The following is an 18,194-nucleotide window of genomic DNA, read 5'->3' on the forward strand; positions in this document are numbered from 1 at the left end:
GTTCTGGGACGAAGACTTAGTTCACCAAAGCGATTCTCAGAAAATTGCAATTGCTTCTTTTAAGGCGGCCTGTGTGCAAATAGATTTCTGAATCAGAGCCAGTTTATCCTTTTCTGAGGCAGGAAACCTAGTCAGAAATGCATGGACAACCATCAGGTGGAGAATTGAATCATAAACAGTTGATCACATGACTATTCCACATCCAACGCCCCCAACACACACATCTTTCTGGAAATGCCAACAGTGCAACTTTGCCATAAACTCGATTCTTCCTTCCCGGCTGATGAAAACTACATTCCTTTTTTTTGCAAACCGTGCAGATAAGACTTTGCCAAGAGACCAAGAGCATCCATCCACTTCAGAATCTGCTAGCTTCCTGCTGCTAAGACAGGCTTCCCACAAAGTGCCAGCTAAAAGAGACGCCCTTAAACTCACTCCAAAGTGTGGCAACAGTTTGCCGAGTCTTACGAGCAGGAAGAGACAATGGCACAGGGTGGAGGAATTTACCTGTGGCAGGAGGAGGGAGGAAAGCTCCCGCAGGCAGCACAGTCCATCTTTAAAATTATAAGTTGCCACAAAGCTATGATGGAGCTGCAACTGGTTTAAGTTTTGCTTGCGTGATTGCTGGACACAGGGTGGGTGGAGGAGACAGCTGGAGATGTCCTCAGCTAGCCCTGCTAGGCTGGTCAATCCTCTCTATCCAACAGCACTCTACCATATTGTCAGGGACCGGAGAGGGGCCAATTTAGCTCCCGTGTTAACTGCCAGTGGATGGAACTAGGAGGAGGAACTTGCTTCTTCTCTCTTTTAATCCAGACGCCTTCCACCCAGACTTCCTGAAAAGAGCCACCCAGTTCCTCCTGGCGCCCCATTTCAAGAACTTGCTCCCTTCCCACTCCCCGGGTGTATGGAGGGTGGGGGGGGGAAGAGAAATTGACATGCTTTCAAAGAAGGGAGGAGAAAAATGTTCTTTTCTTGGGAATGAAAAAATAAAACAAACCTGCACGACATTGGCTGGAAAACCTGATTCAGGGACCAATCTGTGCCTTTCACTTCCGACGGTGAAAGGAAGGACACAAGTTCGGCCACCTCAAGGAAGACAAAACGCCGTGTGCTCTTTGTGCAATTTTTTTTATGGCTTTCAGGTGTCCCCGTGGGGAAGCGCATACAAGAAAAGAGGAAAGGGGCTTCACACAGATTGGGGAGGGGACGCCGTAAAGCACCCCGACCCACGCTAATCGCCCGGGTCGGAGAACAACCAGCCGGGTCCCGACGGCACCGGCGTTGAAAAGGTGCCAACCAGCTTCCCTTGATCACCTCCAGGATTAAACCAGCATCCTTTCCCTATTTTCCGAGAATGGGACAGCCCCCTCCCTGAATCTGGGCTCTTAAACATTATTTTAAAACAGGGACCGTTTTTCTCCTGGCAGTGCACCATGATTGTCAATCGCCCCCCCCAAAAAGGGGATTTTCACGAAGAAGATTGTGCCAGCACAGCCTCCAAGCGCAGAGCACAACGTGGCCCGAAAGAGGTGTGGAAAGACAAGCTAACCCACCAAGGGACCGGATGAGGAGGCAAAGGGGGGGGGGAGCATGTCAGCCCCCCCCCTCCGACCCCAGCATTTCATTAATACTGCTTGTGAGAGAGATTAAGAGAGACACGCGTGTGCGAGCGTGCCAGGGAAGAAACACCGGGGAGGAGTTCTCCCCGGTTCACAAGTCACAAAACCGGCCTACGAAGCAGGAGCCTCTCGACAAAATTCGGCTCCCTCAACGTGTATAAACGAGAATACAAGGTAGGTATAAAAGATTACGTCGTAGAATTAAAAACAAAGACCTGGGGGGGGGGGGAACCCTTGCTGACCATTGGCCTTCCCAAGCATCTTTGGATGTTGAAGTGGGTGGGGGAAAAAAAACCCCATCCCATCGGTTCCTTCCTTGCCCAAATACGTCTCGGAGGGTCTCCAAAATCCAAGTAACGTCCGTCGTGGGCTGGCAGAGAGGGAGGGTCTTCCTGGACAGCCCCAGAGATTTGGAGGGGAGATTCAGCCTCTCAGCCTGCCAGTGTTCGTGACTGCCCCCCCCTCCACAGGAAGACTTGGGGGCTCTTTGCAAAGGGTCAGGGGCCGCGAAGAAGAGGCCTCCCTCGCCACGCTGCTACACAGAATAAAGTCACATCCAGGGCAGGCCGTCTCCCTCGCTTACTCCGAAAAGGGCGGAAACATGTTCAGTTCAGGAAATTCTTCACTGCTGTAGTTGGTTCCTTGTTCCCCCAGCATAGACAGCATATCCTAGAAAGCCAAAAAAAAAAAAAGGGGGGGGGGGACACCATAATAAGCATAATCCGGAATAAAATAAGACCTGCGATTAAACTGGGGTAACCGGTGAAGGGTCCAAGAGATGAGGAGACCAGGACCTGCGGTTTTCTAATCTGCTCGACTTACGACCACAACTGGGGCCGGAATGTTGGTTGCTAAGTGGTGCAGTCTTTAAAGCAAGTCATCAGACCCAATTTTACGGTGGTTGTTAAGCAAAACAGGGGTCCCCAAACTTGGCCACTTGAAGACTTGTGGACTTCCAACTCCCAGAATTCTCCAGCCAGCTCTGCTGCAAGACACTGCAGCCTTCATAAATGTGACCTTGAATTGTGATGTGGGTGTGGGTGTGTCCCCATTGTAACCATTGTCACTTCTTCTGAGGCCATCTTGATTTCGAGCCGTTGCTAAAAACCGATGGTCGTAAGTCAAGGACTTCTGGCACGATCCTTCCACTCCCCCCTTGGCTGCTCCTAATGGCCGGCCAGGGTGACTCACCGGGAAGACCTCCGGCTGGGCAGACTGCTGCTGGACGTGGGACTCGCCTGAGCTCTGCCACTGCGGCCATACGCCGACTCCTTCTGCCGTCCGTGCCTGGAACGGGGCCGGATTCTGCCCGCTCTCTCCAGCAGCTGAGGAAGCATAGCGGTCAGGGAGAAGGACGGGCCTCGGGAGGCAAGGAAGTGCCGCCCGGGGAACGTTTAGAGAAGAGAGCCCACCACTGCGCAATGGGCAGCGAAAGAGGCTTCAGGGGGGAGGGACCCCACCCCCCAGTTTCTCAGGCTGTAAAAGAGACGGTGTGAAATTTGGACTTTCCGGCTTGCAAGATTCTGTTCGTGTAGCCAAATTATAAAGGAGAATTAGCTCATCCGGTCCGTTTGCTGCCTGGTGTGCCTGGAAAGGCTGACAGGCAGGGAAGGAGAGAACCCATGAGAGACAAACGGCTCTGGGTCAGAAAGGCACAGCTAAATGGCCTCTGGGGTCCTTCCCAGCTCCCCAAAGCAGCTCATTTAAGAACGATTTGACTGCGAAGGCGTCACCGTTTACAAGGAGGCCAAGCCTGCTGGGGGGCTCCAAGGGCGGCGCAGAGACTTACCGAAAGGGGCGTTTCGACCGGCCAGGTTTGGGTAGGGAGCCCCGGCTGGTGAGGCCGCGGAACCGGGATTTGGCATGGGGCTGAAGGAGGACGGCATGGCCTGGAAGCTGCCCATGGCAAAAGAGGGAGGCCGAGTCTTCACCGGCTGGGAAGCCGCTGGCTGGAGGAGAAGGCAAAGAGCAGAAAGGAAGCGGTGAAAGCCCCGCAAAGGGGCGATGCTGGGAGGGACCCCACCCTCCGGAGAAAGCCCCCAGGGAAGCTTTGGGGCTCCCCACCCACCCCCGACGAGGGAGGCCACCAGTCAGCAGGTGAAGAGGCAGGCCTTGGCATTCTCTGCCTTGACCCCCGGCCCGGTTTGGGGGAAGGGGGTGTAGAGGAAGCAAGAATGGCCAAAGGAAGGCAAGATTACTTGGGCTGCGAAAGGTGGGCGCGATCCCGTAGCCCAGGCGCTTCCGGAGATCTGACTGGGGCTGGGGTGGCGGGAGAGATGGGCCAGGATGGGCCCAGCTGAGGAGGCCGAATGGGCCCGGCCAGGCGGCAGGACGGAGGGCGCCAGGCTGCTGTTGCTGTTGCTGCTGCTGCTGCTGTGGGAAGAGCAGAGCGGAAGGAAGACCCTGCGTGGGGGATCCGAACGCCACAACCGCTGAGGGGGAAACCCCCTTCTTCACACCCACCCCCAAATTCTCAGCCCCTCGGGGGAATGGAGGGGTGCAGCGGCGGCTTTGTCGAAGGAAGGAGCCTTACCGGAAGCTCTCAGCCGGGCGGGAAGCCCCGAAGCTGTTCCCTGGGGCGAAGAGGGGGTGGCTGGCGGGCACCGAGTTGCCCGAAATGGGCTTCCTCGGGTCTGCAAGAGAGACCCCCAAGGGGGACGTTGGAGACAGGCGCGTTTGGGAAACCTCCCCGCGGAAGGGAGACCGTGGGGAAGGGGCCTTTCCCCTCCGCCCCACACCTGGGCTGATGCCGCTGTAGATCTCGCTGAAGCGGGGGTCCCGCTCCTGGCCAAAGAGGCCCTCGGCCTTCTCCGCAGGCTTGCTGTGCTCGGCACCAGCGGTGCTCACGGCCTGAAGGGCAGCCTGGAGAGAAAGAGACGGGAGGGTGAGGCTTACCCACCGTCCGCGCTTCCTGCCCACCCCAGCGCCGACCCCCCCAACCCCCCCTTACCTGGGGGTGCTCGTAGCTAGCTAAGCTCTCTCTCCCGGGAACCACGTCCAGCTCCGCTGGCTGGGCTGGCTGCGCTCTAAAAGGCGGAGACTCCGATCAGGGAACAGCCCGGGGGGGGGTGCAGAGAGAAGCCAGACCAGGGACACCCCCCGCCCTCCAAGCAGGCCCACGGCCCTTACCTGGCGGCCAGGTGCCCTGGGCCCATCTCCAAAGGCAGGCTGACATTGGGGCCTAGCTGGGGTCTCTGCATCGAGTTCGAGCTGGCAGGACGGGTGTCCTGGCTGGCATTTCTGCAGGGAAGGGGAAGGAAAACCATGAGGCAGGTGGGCAAGCGGGCAGCCCCTTCGGGGACAAAGCCCCCCCACCCCCCAAAAAAACGAAGGAGGGACGGAGCCTTTGCACCCAGGAGTCAAAACCCTCAGCTGACCCAAGGACGCTTTCTCAGCTTTGCAAAGCGGAGCAGGCCATCAACGCCAGGCCTTTCCCTCTGCGCCCTCCGAGATGCTGCTTCTTCTGCCTTTCCAGGAAGACCTCCATGCAACCCCAGCCTTGGGGGCTCTATTATGTGCCCCCCATTGGCTGGTCTGCAGACCCTCCCCCCCAGCTTCTCTTGGTTCAGGTGCAGCGGCTTTTCCCTGCCCCACCCCTGAAGCTAAACAATGGAGATGGGGATGGAGATGGTTGGTTCCCCAGAGATCGCGACACTTAACCCACCTGGCTCTCTCTACCCAAGCCATGAAATGATGACGGGAGGCTTGGGGGCCCCTCCTGCTGGCTGAATCCCCTCCCCGTGAGAAAGTCCCACCCGCCGGCCATTCGCAAAGAAGCCAGGCGGAACCTCCGCGGACCTCAAGTTTCCCTCCCCTTTTGGATCGGATGGCAGCTGTGGGGCCGTTGTGCTGGAGGGGTTGGGGGGAGCAGACGCTCAAAGCCCTCCTCCTCCTCCTCCTCCTCCTCAAGGGGGAAGGTGGGCGCGGGGCCGGGGGAGGCGCCCGAGTACGTACTTCACGTTGGTGTTGGTGCAGATGATGTACTCGATCTCGTCGGAGTAGGGGTTCTGGAAAGTGAAGGAGCTAGTCCGCATCCAGAGCCATTCGCGATTCTTGGATCGGAAACGGAACATGACGGACAGCACCTGGCCCTTTAACTTCACCACCTGGAAAAAGGGGGGTGGGACCCTGTCAGGCGCCTCCGGGGGTCTGGGGCTGACCCACAAAGCCACTGAGGGGGGTCACCCCGGCCTTCGGAAAGGGCCAATGTGCCCTTCTGCTGGCACCCGAAGTTGGGGGTGGGGAGTTTGTTGACTTCAACTCCCAGAATTCCTCAGCCGGGAATTCTGGGAGTGGAGGTCCACCAGCCTTAAAAGGGGGCCAAGTTTGGAGACTTGGAGGCTCCTGGGCCCACCTTTCAACAGGTGCCTGGAGGGCCGGAGGGGATGATGATGGTTATGGGGTGGAATGCCGTGTCATGGACCCTTTGCAAGCCCCCTACTCTCTCTCTCTCTCTCTCCAAGCCCCATTAGGCCATCCCAGCTCTGCTGATGGCCGACGCTGAGCTGCCCTGCGGTGGGGTTACCTGCTGGAAGCTGTCCCTTAACAGCTGCTGGTCTTCGGGATGGCAGAACTCGACCACGTCCTTCCCCAGGAGTTCCTGGCGTGGAGGAGAGAGGCACCGTTTGTCAAGCAGCCCCCTCCCTCCCTCCCTCCCTCCCTCGGGGTCCCGGAGGGGGAAGCTGTGTAGCCCACCCATGGCAGAGTATTTTCCCTGGAGTTGGAGAAACACCACTTCAAAGCCTCTGCAAAGGAGGAGGCTCAGATGTCTGACTGGGGAAAGGAGGAGCCAAGCCTTGGGGGTCTCCCCAGCCATTTGCCCCCTCCTCTTAAGTCAGGCCTCTGTTGCTCAGGGAGGTGCTGTGATCCCAATGGACGCACGCACACACACCTCCCCTCCCCATCCTGCCTGGGGAATTCTGGGGGTTGAAGCACCACCATTTTAAAGTGCCCAATTTAAAAAAAATATATATTTTCAGAGTATTCTGGACCCAGCAGTGACCAAACACACTGAGAAAGACGACACCGAAACACTTATGGGTCTGTCACCCCCCACCCAAAAAAAGCTTCTTCTTAACTGGCACGTAATTGTTTTTCCAGTATTCCTTAGATGAAATTAAACCTGATCTCCCCTTCAAGCCTCCCCCCGGTCCCACCTCTCAGGCACTTCTGTGGCTGCTTCCACCACCCTCCGACGTCCTTTCCTTGCAAACCTGGGCTTCCTCCGTTCTGGTCCAAGTCAGAAGCCCCCAGCTTTACGGAACAGCCCCCTCCCCAGCCGCTCTGGGACCCTACCTGGGGCTTGTAGCCCACTGTGGCCATGCAGCGGTGGTCCACGAAGGTGAACAGCCCGTCCGTGTTGTGGCGGGAGATGAACTCGGTGGGCTGACATACTGTGTTCATGTCCGCGCAGCTGGGGGAGCTGGTGACCTAAGAAGGAAGGGGTGGGGGTGGGGAGAAAACCCCGTGAACTCAGGGGGTGCTTTACCCTCCGGGCGACCGATTATCCCTCGGGCTTCCGAGAGTTTGGGGGACGAGCCCCGCACAGCCCCACACGCCTCTGGCCTACCTGCAACCTGCCGATGGCCACCAGGCAGAATTTGCTGCCCTGCCCAGAATCCGGATCGTCGTCAGGCAGGGAAACTCCTGGGAAGGAGGATTTGAATTCAGAACTGATTCAAGCCAACTGGCTTCCAGAAGACAATGGTTTAGGGCAGGGGTGTCCAATCTTGGCAACTTTAAGACTTGTGGACTTCAACTCCCAGAGTTCCTCAGCCAGCTTTGAAGTCCACAAGTCTTAAAGTTGCCAAGATTGGACACCCCTGGTTTAGGGTTTGTCAGCTCCTCCATGGTAGGTTTTTTTTAAAAAAAATAATTGGAGAGGAGGGAGCCAGGCAGCTGGAGGGTGGCACGATTGTCAAGGTGGGGAAGGAAAAAGGCCCAGGTGAGTTACCTGCCGGTGGCCAAGCTTTGATGTAGCCCGTGCAGTGGACGACCACGAAGTGGGGTTCTCCCTCTTTGATGGCACCCAGCCCATTCCTGGAAGGAGAAGAGATTTGACAAGGTTTATACAGGCCCTCCCCAAAACCCAGGAGATAATCCGTCCTCCTTTGGAAGCCTGGAAGTCGGGCTGTGGCTTTCCAAGGGAAACCCCAAACGGCACGGAAGAAGCCCCTCCTGCCTTTGCATCCCCCCCAAAGACAATCCACGGGCATTTTCACCCTCTTGAGATTTTCTTCCCTGCCCACCACTTGCCTGCACCGATTCCTCATGTAGCTGAGCCGGTTCATGGAGACGGGGTCGACGGTTGCGTTCCCACACCTGCAGGACAAAGGATTTAAATAATTTTTTTAAAAAAATTCCGAATTCTCCTGAGAGACGTTGCCTGCAGAGGCCTCCCTGCACGGATTGGCTCAACTGGCAGGGGCTGACAGCCCTTCCCCCCTCAAAAGGCATCGAACTGTCAGTGGCCACAAAGCAGCACAGTCTTGGCCTGTTGAATGGTGGTTAAAAGAAACCACGCTTAAATCAGGGGTGTCCAACCGTGGGGCACTTTAAGATGGGTGGACTTCAACTCCCAGAATTCCCCGGCCAAAGCTGACTGGGGAATTCTGGGAGTTGAAGTCCACCCGTCTTAAAGTGCCCCTGACTTAAATGAAGCACGCTGCCCCTTCGGCACAACAACCGCCTTCCAACACACCTCATCCGACAGATGAAGGACCTGCGGGACCCCATGCACATCCTCATGGACTGCTGACCCTCCTTCTTGACCGTCCCCGTCTTCAGATCCAGGATCCGGCCTGCGGAAGCCAAGCCAAGCCACAAAATGAGGACCGGGCTGCTGCCAGCAGCTGAGAAGGAGGAGAACCGGCCATCGGCTCTCCCACGCTGAGCTGAGCCGGAGGGAGGAAACCTACCGCTCAGCGCGTTCTCCGAGGTGGAGAGCTGTTCCCGCAGCTTCTCCACGTCGTCGGGGTGCACCTGGTCGTAGAGGGTGCTGCCGAACCACTCTGACTGGGGCTGGTTCAGGACGGGCGTCACCGAGTCGGAGACGTAAACCACCCGGCCCGTCTCGCAGGAGACGATGAAGAGGAAGCCGTCGGCCGCCTCCAGGATGAGGTGTTTCAGCTCCTGTGGACAGAGAGAGAAACTGAATCGGAGAGCAGGGTGGAGGCTGGGGCGTCAAAGGGCCAAGGAGTCCCCTCGGACGTGGGCGCACATGGCTGCCAACTCTCCTGCACGCTGGCCGCCCCATGGACAGGGGCCACGGGTTCAAAGCAGAACTACGGAGCTCTGCAAAGGGGAAGAGAATAACAAAATAACAGGCTTGGAAGGGACTTTGGAGGTCTTCTAGTCCAACCCCTTGCTCAAGCAGGAGACCCTATATGGTTTTGGACAAATTGCCGATCAATCTCTTCTTAAAAGCCTCCACTCACAACTTCTGGAGGGAAGCTGTTCCACCGATTCATTGAAATTCAAATTCAGCTGTTGGGGGCGCAGTGGTTAGAAGGCAGCATTGCAGGCGATTCTGCCCACTGCCAGCAGTTCGATCCTGATCAGCTCAAGGTTGACTCGGCCTCCCATCCTTTTGAGATCAGTAAAATGAGGAGCCAGATTATTGAGGGCAAGAGGCCGGCTCAGTAAACTGCTGAGAGAGAACTTCAAAGCACTACAAAGTGGTATATAAGTCTAAGGGCTATTGCTAGTTTCTTCTCCCATCCCACTGCTGACGAAGAGATTACAAACACACAACCGTCCATCCCTCCTCCTCCTCCTCCTCCCCAGAAACGCCAAGGAGAGAGACCTGGTCGGTGAGGAAGGAGGGCTTGTAGCTGCCATCCGTGGAGGTGTTCCCGGTGCCCCGCAGCGACTTCATGTGGGAGACAGCCATGCGCAGAATGGTCAGTTTGTCCGGCTTGCGGGCCAGGGCGCTGCAGGTGGGCACCATGTCGGAGAGCTCGGTGATGTAAGCAGTCATCTTGTTCCGGCGCCGGCGTTCGATCTCGCTGTGGTTCTCCCTGGGGATGGAGAGAGGAACAGAGAAAGGGAGGACGGTTGCAAGGGAAGGCCGGGCTTGCGAAACAGGAGGGAGAGCGGACAAGTGGGGAGCGCGGAAAGAGGGCCACGAGGTGTTAAGGCTTGGAAAGAGGACGTGTGCCTGGCATGCAGACAGAGAAAAGCAGACCAGCTTTCGAGGAGAGTTGCGACCTTCTGCTTGAAATAAAACACAGGCGCCTTTGGGAAGCTGACAGAAAGGGCTTGGAGGTCCAACAGTGTCTGCGAATGGAGCCTCCATGGATAGAGGCAACCTATCCCTAAACACTCTCTGCCTGCCTGCTCTTCCTTCTATCTCCGCTGGCAGATCGTAGCCTATTCAGGCCTCCTTCCTTTCTAGCAAATTCTAGGAAACAGAAGCATCTGAAGCAGCAGGAAGAGAACACAGGCTGCCTCGGTGCTGAAAGGACCCTCACGACTTTGGAAGGTGGAGGGGGGAGGGGGAGAACCCCCTGCCCCTAAACCAGGTTTAGCATCTTGGCATAGGGACACGTGGTTCTGCAGGCCTCTTGAAGCAAAAACCTCCTTTGCAGCTGCAAAGTTTTGCAGAAGCTCTCAGAGACATCGGGCTGCAGAATCATCACCCCCCCAACTCCCCCCCCCCACAAAAAAAAGTTTTACAAGCTTTCCAACAAAAAAAAGGGGGGGAGGAGGAATTAGTCAATCAGAAAACCAGGACCCGGAAGCATGGAATGGGAGATGGATCTGGGTGGAGGACGTAGAGAAGGAAGAAAAGGGTGGTTTGGTTTTTAATAGGAAGAAAACCGCAAAGTTTTAGATCGCTCAATTCCTGCTAGTCGCTGGAGGGAGGAAATCTACGCTTTCCTGAGCCAGGAGTTCAGGGATGGGGGGGGGCTGAGCCCTCCGAGGGAGACATGGAGGCTTGTGTGAGGCCTCGAAACCCCAACCGGCGTCAGCCACAGCTGCGGCCCTGCCTGCTAACCACCCTGGCTGGTTTCTCAGGGCTTCTTGTGTCCGGCCCAGCGGCTGATCTCCCCAAACTCTCTGTCCGCTTTCCAGCCCTTAAGGAAGAAAATGGGGAAGGCGACGGGAGGGGAGCTATAAGGGTGATGGGTGGGAAGCAGAAGAAGGGGGGAGGCGGGTGAAGGGGAAGTGAACAAACTGTGGTTTGTCATGCGTGGAGAATCCAAAGCAAACCTCTGTCTTCCTACCTGGCCAATCTTTCCTTATCCGCTGAGCTCTGCTCGTCATCAGACCTAGAAATAAAATGGGGGAGCTAAGCTAAAACTTCGGGGGGAGGGAGGGGCAGTTGGCCGGGGTTGGCCTCCCAGGCCGAGATGGGGGGAGAAACTCATCGTATGGTCCCGGTTCTCACTGGAAGAAGCCCAAAGAAAGAGGAGGGGGTTAGCGTGACCCGACAGCCCTAGAAGAGAGACCCTCCCTGCAGGGGCTGCCCAGCCTCACAGCGCAGAAAGGAGGAGGGGAGAGGAGGGGGAGGAGAGAAAGAGGGAGGGGAGGGCAGATGGATGGATGGAGCAGGGAGGGTTGTGCAAAGGAAGCTGCTTTTCAGCCAGAGAGACACTTAGTGCAGGAGGTGCAGGGCTCTGAACCAGGGGGACAAACTCTGCCCCCGGCCCCAAAAGGCGGAAAGCCCCTCGGTACAGAAAAACAACAAGGGAAAAACAGGAATTCTTCCCACGTCAAGCAGAAAAGAAGATTATGGAACAAGACCCAGCCTCAGGCGTTGGAGTGCCAGGCTCTGTCGGAGTTAACTGTCTGCCTCTAACGGGGCGTTTTTTAATCTCAGCAGCTTTAAGAGGAACGGACTTCAACTCCCAGCATTCCCCAGCTAGCCATGAGTTGAAGACCCCGCCTCTTAAAGCTGCCACGCTTGAGAAACACCGCTTCAGTGGCTACGGCCACTCTTCCACTTTCACATCAAGGGCCGGGCTGTTGCCTTGTTGACATTTCTGGGCAGCCTCAAGATTGAGATTTTGTTGTATTATTTGCTGAATGTTTCGACGGGCATCTTAATGGGTAGCAAAACAAATTACAAAAGACAATTAAAAACCTCAGGCTCAAAATGCTTGGTGGTTGATTTGCAAGTCTGGCAGAAATCAGGAAAAATAAATACAAAATCAAAGCAAAATCCCAAGCCATTTCCTGAAACTGACAAATGGGATTTAAAAAAAACAACCCTTTTGCAATGAACTTAGTTCAGGGCGTTAGCAAATCATGAACTACAGAAACACACCTGGATGCCAGCGGCCGCTCTCTCTCCAGCCAACTGCTTCGCGATTGGAAAAGCCAGGCGCTTCCATGCATAATATTAAAAGGTAGCGAAACATCAAAGGCTCCTGTGTTGTTTTAATTAACTCGGCTTAATTTCAAGGCCAGGCTGGACTCCAATAAGCCGAGATTTTGCAAAGAATCAGGGAAGGAGGCCTGCTTACATTCGAACACGGAAAATGCTGTCTTGCTTCTTGGCAGGAGAGGCTCAAGGGATCCCCCTTCTCCTCGCTGTGCAAAAAATCTTACCTGGCGAACCGCTCTTTGTCCGTGGACAGCTGGTCATCCTCACATCTAGAAGAACAAGAAGGGGAAGGATGCCATGAAAGGGCCTGAAAGGGCCTGAAAGGGCCAGCGGGATGAATTTTTACCAACTGAAAAATCCCAGCTTCCCGGCATAAGGTTCTGTGAAGCCTCCCCTTCTCTCTGAACCGAGCTGCCCTTAAGAACGTGTCCTGTCTCTCCGGCCCTTGTTTTACCAAGACGGCCGCGGGAGGTTTCCAAGGAGAAACTGGACAGCCATTGATCTGGAATGGTCTAGGGTGTCCAGCAGGGGGCTGGACTAGAGGACCCCCAAGCTCCCTTCCAGCTCTGTTATTTGGTTTCCTGCCTCTGTCAATCCCAACTTCCTGGCCAGGAAATGGAAACGAATCTCACCTGAGAAATTTGCTGTTCCCTTCGCCATCGTCGTCAAACTCGAGCCTAAAACGCAACAGCAACAAAATCAGGGGTGGCGAGTGGAATCCTTCCGGGTCAGGCCCGGCCTTGAGCGGAGAGAAGGTCACGCCTCTTCCTTTGCCCCTGTTGGGGGTCCAGGACCCTACGGGCCTTAACCCTTCTTCACATACCCCGTCCGCCGCTTGCTGCTTCTCTGGCTGAGGCTTCCTGCGGCCGGTCCTGGTGTGCCCGAAGCTGCTCCCAAGGGAGACACGTCCGAGGCCATTTCTGGAAAGGCGGAGAAACGGGATGGTGGGCGAGCCGGGCAAGAACAGCCTCGGAGGGGCTGGGCGTTCGTTGGCAACGGACTCGTGCCCCCTTTTGCGACCTTCTGACCGGCAAAAGCTGGATTCGCTTAACAACCCTGTTCCTAGCTTAACAACTGCAGTGATTCACTTAACAACGGTGACAAGGAAGGTCGTGACATGGGCCCAAACTCACTTTAACAAATGTCTTGCTTAGCAACAGAAATATTGGTTGTACGCTCGAGTGCTAGCTGTATTACGCCTCCAACACATAAAAACAAAGTCAAAGACTAATTATTTCTCCAGAAAACTAAAAAAAATAAGTTTCAGTTGCTGTATCCCATCAAGACATCACAGACTTGTTGGGCAGAAAACCCCCAGCCTGAGATCAATCAGCCTGTGGTTCCATTCAGTAGATTTCACTAAAGAGAAGAAAGGATGAAATACACGTGACCGATTATTATTATTTTTAAGCAGTATCTGAAGCAAGACCTAACTTTTTTTTGTCATCCATTCGATTACGGGAAGAGTCACACCAATTCACTGGGCTATGGAAATGAAGAAAACATGCAAAGAGACCCTGAGGTTTTACTAGAACAGCTTGCTCTACTCCATTTGAATCGGAGGAAGAAAATTGATGCCATATGGAAATAAAGGCAAAATGCTGCAAACTCTGCACTGAATTATGGAGCGCAGATGAAAGAACTTTGCACCAGGAAAACACAATACCCAAAGGAGGGCGTTGGAGACGGCTTTGGTGGCCAGAAAATACCCCCCAAAGCTCCCCATACAAAAGAAGGCCCAACTTAATTAAATTGCAAAGATTGCAAAAGTAAAGAAACAATTAGGGGAACCACTTAAGCACTCTTAGAAGCTGCCCTCCCCCTTTAAAAAAAAAAGATGAAAAAACTATCTGGAATCAGAAGAACACGAGGGATCCAACACCAGATTTCCCCAGAAGGTCTATAAAGGGGGGAGGGAAAAACCACAATTTCTTCCCAGAGAAGGATTTTAACTTCATATTGATAGCCTGGCAGGAAAAAAAAGGGGCAAGATTTGGACTTTTGAGAGACAATACCTCAGTGGCACAGACAATGCCAAAAGAAAGAAAAAGAAGAAAAGATCTATTTTTGCTACACTTCATGGTAAATATTTACAGGCAGACGACTCCCTGGTTTCAAAACTGAACTGCAATCTGAAAAAAGAAGCATTTAAAGTAGCAATTTTGCAATAAGAAGAAGTCTTCCACATAACAACCCTTTCAAAACAAAACACGGTCGTTTTCAATCCTCAGGGCTGCCATCTCTCAGCTTCCACACCAAGTGCAAAAAGACTTTTTTTTTAAAAAAACCACTACAAATGCTCTGTCAAACCTGGGACTTTAAATCCGCGGCTGACAAGATCTGATGTTCCTTTCCAGAATGAGTATATTTTTGCAAAAGGGTTTTTCTGTCTCAAAACCCAGAAACAAAACATCCCAGGCCGGCCAAGCGCTGACGTATTCCTCCCAAGAATTTTCAAAACAGTAATTCTGTACACCAAGGCGGCTGGCTGGGGGGTTATTATCGCACAAGGCTCTCGAGGAAGTTTGAACGATAAAAAGCGAGGACATCACAGTTGATCCTATCTCGAAAGGCGCCCCCGAGTTCCAGTCATGAAGAGAACGCGGAATTACGATAAAGTTCGATAAAAAGTTTTGCTGAGCATTTTACCAATGAATTACGTTTCCATGCGAGCTTCTGGCAAGAATTTCTGAGGACAACAAAGGGGCTGGTTGGAGAAGTAGAAAGGTGGGCCTTGACTTACAACGGTTCATTTAGTGACCATTCAAAGTTACAACGAAGTTACAAGTGACTTAGGGCTGTTTTTCACCCTTGCTGCATCCACCTGTTCACAGGATCAACATTCAGGCATTTGGCAACTGGTTCACCTTTATGACCGTTGCAGGATCCTGGGATCACATGATTCCCCCCCTTGCGACCTTCTGATTCACTTAACAACTCTGGCAGGAAAGGTTGTACAATGGGGCAAAACCCCCTCAACAAATGTCTCGCTTAGCAGCAGGACGTTTGGGCTACCAACTGTGGTCGTAAGTCGAGGACCGCCTGTGCAGGCAAGACGCAGCTCGCTCTTTCTTTCCTCTACTTCTGGGCCAAAACCAAAGTCAAATTTTGCCCACAGTGGGAAAATACAACTGTCGAAAGACCCTTTTTGTTCCTTCTCTGGATATTTGTTCACTTGTATCCTGAGTTAAACAGCACCGTCTGGATTTTGCAATTGGACCCACTTCCAAGCAGGAAAAAAACCCCAGATTTTGCAATCAGGCTTTGCAAGGACAGAAGGAGATTTAATCAAGCTAAGCAGCTCTTCCGGCCAGGACCAGGAAGCCACCGCTGCTCTGGCTGGGAGCGATGGGACTCAGGGTCCTGACCATGGAGAGAAGGACCTAGAGGCCACCGCTGCTCTGGCTGGGAGCGATGGGATTCTGGATCCTGCCATGGGGAAAAGAACCAGGGAGCCACCGCTGCTCTGGCTGGGAGTGATGGGATTTGGGATCCTGCCATGGGGAGAAGGACCTAGAGGCCACCGCTGCTTTGGCTGGGAGCGATGGGACTCGGGGTCCTGCCCATGGGCTGGAAGGACCGTCTTCAAGGGCCGCCCCACAAGCAATGCAGGGCGGCAGTCTAACTCATGCTGTCCTGCCAATGCCCAGACAGGCCCATGGGGCTCAAGCAGACTTGGCATGCCGGCTGAGGATTATGGGAGTTGTCTTCCAGAGCCTCTGGGGCCCTCCAGCTCTTCTGATGATGGAATGATGGAGCTGGAGGTCTCCCCAGGTGGGGGACCAACGGCTGGGGAGGATGGGAAGGAGGGTCTGGAAGAGTCACGGGGGCGCTGGCTGGGGAAGATGGGAAAGGGAGTCCCAGCTGGGACGCAGCAGGCAAGGAGAGTCAAGAGTCCCCCCCCGCCCCCTCCTAAGACCACCCCCCCTTTTCCCCCCCGAGGGCCCCCCCACTCACCCTGCTCCGCGGCGGCGGTTGCCATGGCTACACAGGCGGGCGCCCCCCCGCCCAGACTCCGCCGCCCCTCACTCGCGCCAGGTCCAAGATGGCGGTGGCGGGCGAGCCCTGCCGGGGCGGGGCCGAGGGGGCGGTGGCCGGAGGCAACGCGAGCTCCCATTGGCTCGAACCGCCCCGGGGGGCGTGGCCCACGGCGGCCGTCGCCGAGGAAGGGGGCGTGGCTCAGAAGTGGGGAAAAGGGACGCCGCGGGACACTCGAGCGACGGGAAGGGGGCGTGGCGAGGGTGACGTCATGGCCCAGCTGCTGACGTCGCTTTAAAGGTCCCGCGTCACGCTACTGTCATTCAAGGGTTGGCCTGGGGCTCCCATCGTCCTCAGCCCACCGTGCCCACCACTACAAGGCCCATTTGCCCCAGCCTAACCGTCTGGCTGGACCTGTTCAAATGCCATATGCTCTCGTGCCCTGTAAAACCACCATGCATCCCCCTCCTAATGGATCCCTTGGACAAGAAGCCCCATCATCCTGGGCCAACATGACTAGTGCTTCCTTATTTGCAAAGGTTTGGGGGTAACATCCCTGTGCTGCTGCCCCAAGAGAAGGAAAAGCCCACCTCTGCACACCCCCAAGGCCAGGGATCCTTTGGGCTGGTGGGGGAATGATGGGAGGTGTAGTCCAGCCCAAACCCCTCCCCTCCCTTAGGCTGGCCAGTCCTCCAATTGTGCCCTCCGCTGCCTAATGCTGTGCCAGAAAAGGAGACCCTGCGGTATGACCCTCTCTCCTCCGCCTTCCGTCCAGTTGCACCAACAAACAAGATCCAGACAGACGACCCCCAAAGACAGGGGGAAATCTGTTGCCAGAAGGCTCTTTGCACATGCTCAGGAGCACCGTCCAAACGTCTCCTCCCACAAGACCTGCTAGGGTCCCCCTTGGACAGCAGCGGGGGAGTAAAACAGATCCCACCCCCAGAGGGACCATCTCCGGCTCCTTCTCTCCCTTCCGCAGGGACGGCAAGAAACGTGATCCCGTATTGCAGCCCCACCTTCTGAAGTATTAATGATATTTCCAGGAGCAGCTCAGCAGCACAGACCAGGTTGTCTGGCGTGGCCTGGAGCCAAGGCCAAAAAGCAGCCCCCCCCCCGGCTCTTCCGAAGGGCAAGGAACGGCCTTTGGGGTGCCAGGCGTGGATTCCCTGTGGATCGGAGGGGATCCCTGGCGCTTTCCAATGAGAACCGTCCCATTCCCTGCAAGGCCTTGAGCCTCGGACTCAGATTTTCCGTCTGCCTGCTGGAAACCTTTTGACCAGGTTGGTGCCAAGCAGATTTAACAAATAATCAGAGTTGGAAGGGACCTTGTAGGTCATCTAGTCCAACCCCCTGCCCAAGCGGGAGACTCTACACCATTGCTGACTGATGGCTGTCCATTCTCTTCTTGAAAGCCTCTAGGGATGAAGCTCCCGCAACTTCCGAAGGCAACTTCTGTTCCATGGGTTGAATGCTCTCACTGTCAGAACATTTCTCCTTATTTCCAGGTTGAATCACTCCTTGTTCCATTGTTTCCATCCATTGTTCCTTGTCTGGCCTTCGGGTGCTTGGAAAATAGCAGACCAAGCGTTATCCAGGCTATGGAAAGTCCCACGATGGAGCCCTTTGTGGACCTGGACCAAGGCATCTGCCTCGCCTTCCTCTCCCTAATGGGTCTGTTCCTGCTGGCCATGATGGTGAGGTGTGCCAAGCTGATCGTGGACCCTTACACAGCCATCCCCACCTCCACCTGGCAGGAGGAACCTCTGGACTGATCACCTGACAGTCACGGAAAGGTCTGGTGGGGAGTCCAGGAGGGTGGGAAAGCAGTTTGGCCATTTTGGGGGTGGGGGCTGCTGGAGGTTGGGCAAAAGGAGGCAGATGATTAGCAGGAAATTGTCGAGCGAGAAAACCCACCCGGGAAGGAAAGGTCAAAAGACGTGGCTTCTTTTTTTTTCCTGCTTCTGTTCAAGTTTAGGGTGGAGACTCGTCTCTGCTTGCAAGATGTAAAAGCAAAATAATAATAATAATAATAATAAATTCTCCAGCGTTCTATTTCTGTTTCATTCTGAGAAGCGGCCTCTGCAGCATTAGCTGCCTTCTTTCCCTTTATTGATCAATGAAGTTTTATGTGTAACTTATTCACTCTGCATATAAAAGCATTCATTGAATCTTTCTCTGGACTTTTCTTTCCTGTTTATTTGTGCGTCCTATAACCCCAAAGGACACTCTAAGCTGCATTATCTCCTCCTTGCCCAGGGAAG

The 18,194-nt window shown here is 54.8% G+C and overlaps 2 protein-coding genes across 9 annotated transcripts; one reads left to right on the forward strand and one right to left on the reverse strand.

The window, feature by feature from the left end:
* Positions 1-1,110: 1,110 nt before the first annotated feature.
* On the reverse strand, positions 1,111-16,027 carry ARNT (aryl hydrocarbon receptor nuclear translocator). Of its 8 annotated transcripts, none has more exons than XM_087943335.1 (22): positions 15,910-16,027; positions 12,776-12,872; positions 12,585-12,629; positions 12,177-12,221; positions 10,850-10,894; positions 9,427-9,640; positions 8,540-8,753; positions 8,323-8,422; positions 7,878-7,943; positions 7,576-7,661; positions 7,192-7,268; positions 6,918-7,052; positions 6,148-6,222; positions 5,577-5,728; positions 4,752-4,862; positions 4,573-4,648; positions 4,361-4,484; positions 4,156-4,255; positions 3,821-3,986; positions 3,412-3,571; positions 2,814-2,947; positions 1,111-2,291 (listed from the first exon to the last, which is right to left on the reverse strand). In XM_087943335.1, exons 1-22 carry the CDS (start codon positions 15,932-15,934, stop codon positions 2,202-2,204), a joined length of 2,337 nt encoding a protein of 778 aa, XP_087799461.1. In that variant the 5' UTR covers positions 15,935-16,027; the 3' UTR covers positions 1,111-2,201. The 8 variants fall into 8 exon arrangements, with proteins under 8 accessions (XP_087799461.1, XP_087799460.1, XP_087799459.1 ...); XM_087943334.1 differs by having other exon boundaries at positions 3,821-3,989; XM_087943333.1 differs by having other exon boundaries at positions 3,821-3,992.
* A 1,064-nt stretch (positions 16,028-17,091) lies between these two features.
* LOC113429775 (cortexin-3-like) lies at positions 17,092-17,705 on the forward strand. The gene has a single exon (XM_026692292.2). It carries the CDS (start codon positions 17,355-17,357, stop codon positions 17,703-17,705), a length of 351 nt encoding a protein of 116 aa, XP_026548077.2. The 5' UTR covers positions 17,092-17,354.
* Positions 17,706-18,194: the final 489 nt, after the last annotated feature.

Source organism: Notechis scutatus, chromosome 14 (assembly GCF_049901735.1).
Source record: "Notechis scutatus isolate UNSWTSFEM ecotype Mainland chromosome 14, rNotScu1.2, whole genome shotgun sequence".
Taxonomy (NCBI): domain Eukaryota; kingdom Metazoa; phylum Chordata; class Lepidosauria; order Squamata; family Elapidae; genus Notechis; species Notechis scutatus.

Bases quoted from the DNA above. Each gene is read 5' to 3' on its own strand.
- LOC113429775 (XM_026692292.2), top strand. From the start codon at position 17,355: ATGAAGCTCCCGCAACTTCCGAAGGCAACTTCTGTTCCATGGGTTGAA.
- ARNT (XM_087943332.1), bottom strand. From the start codon at position 15,934: ATGGCAACCGCCGCCGCGGAGCAGG. The intron at 10,895-12,176 runs GTAAGATTTTTT...TTTTATTTCTAG, and splicing joins GACAAAGAGCGGTTCGCCAG to GTCTGATGACGAGCAGAGCT. The intron at 7,944-8,322 runs GTGTGTTGGAAG...TTTGTCCTGCAG, and splicing joins TCCTTCATCTGTCGGATGAG to GTGTGGGAACGCAACCGTCG.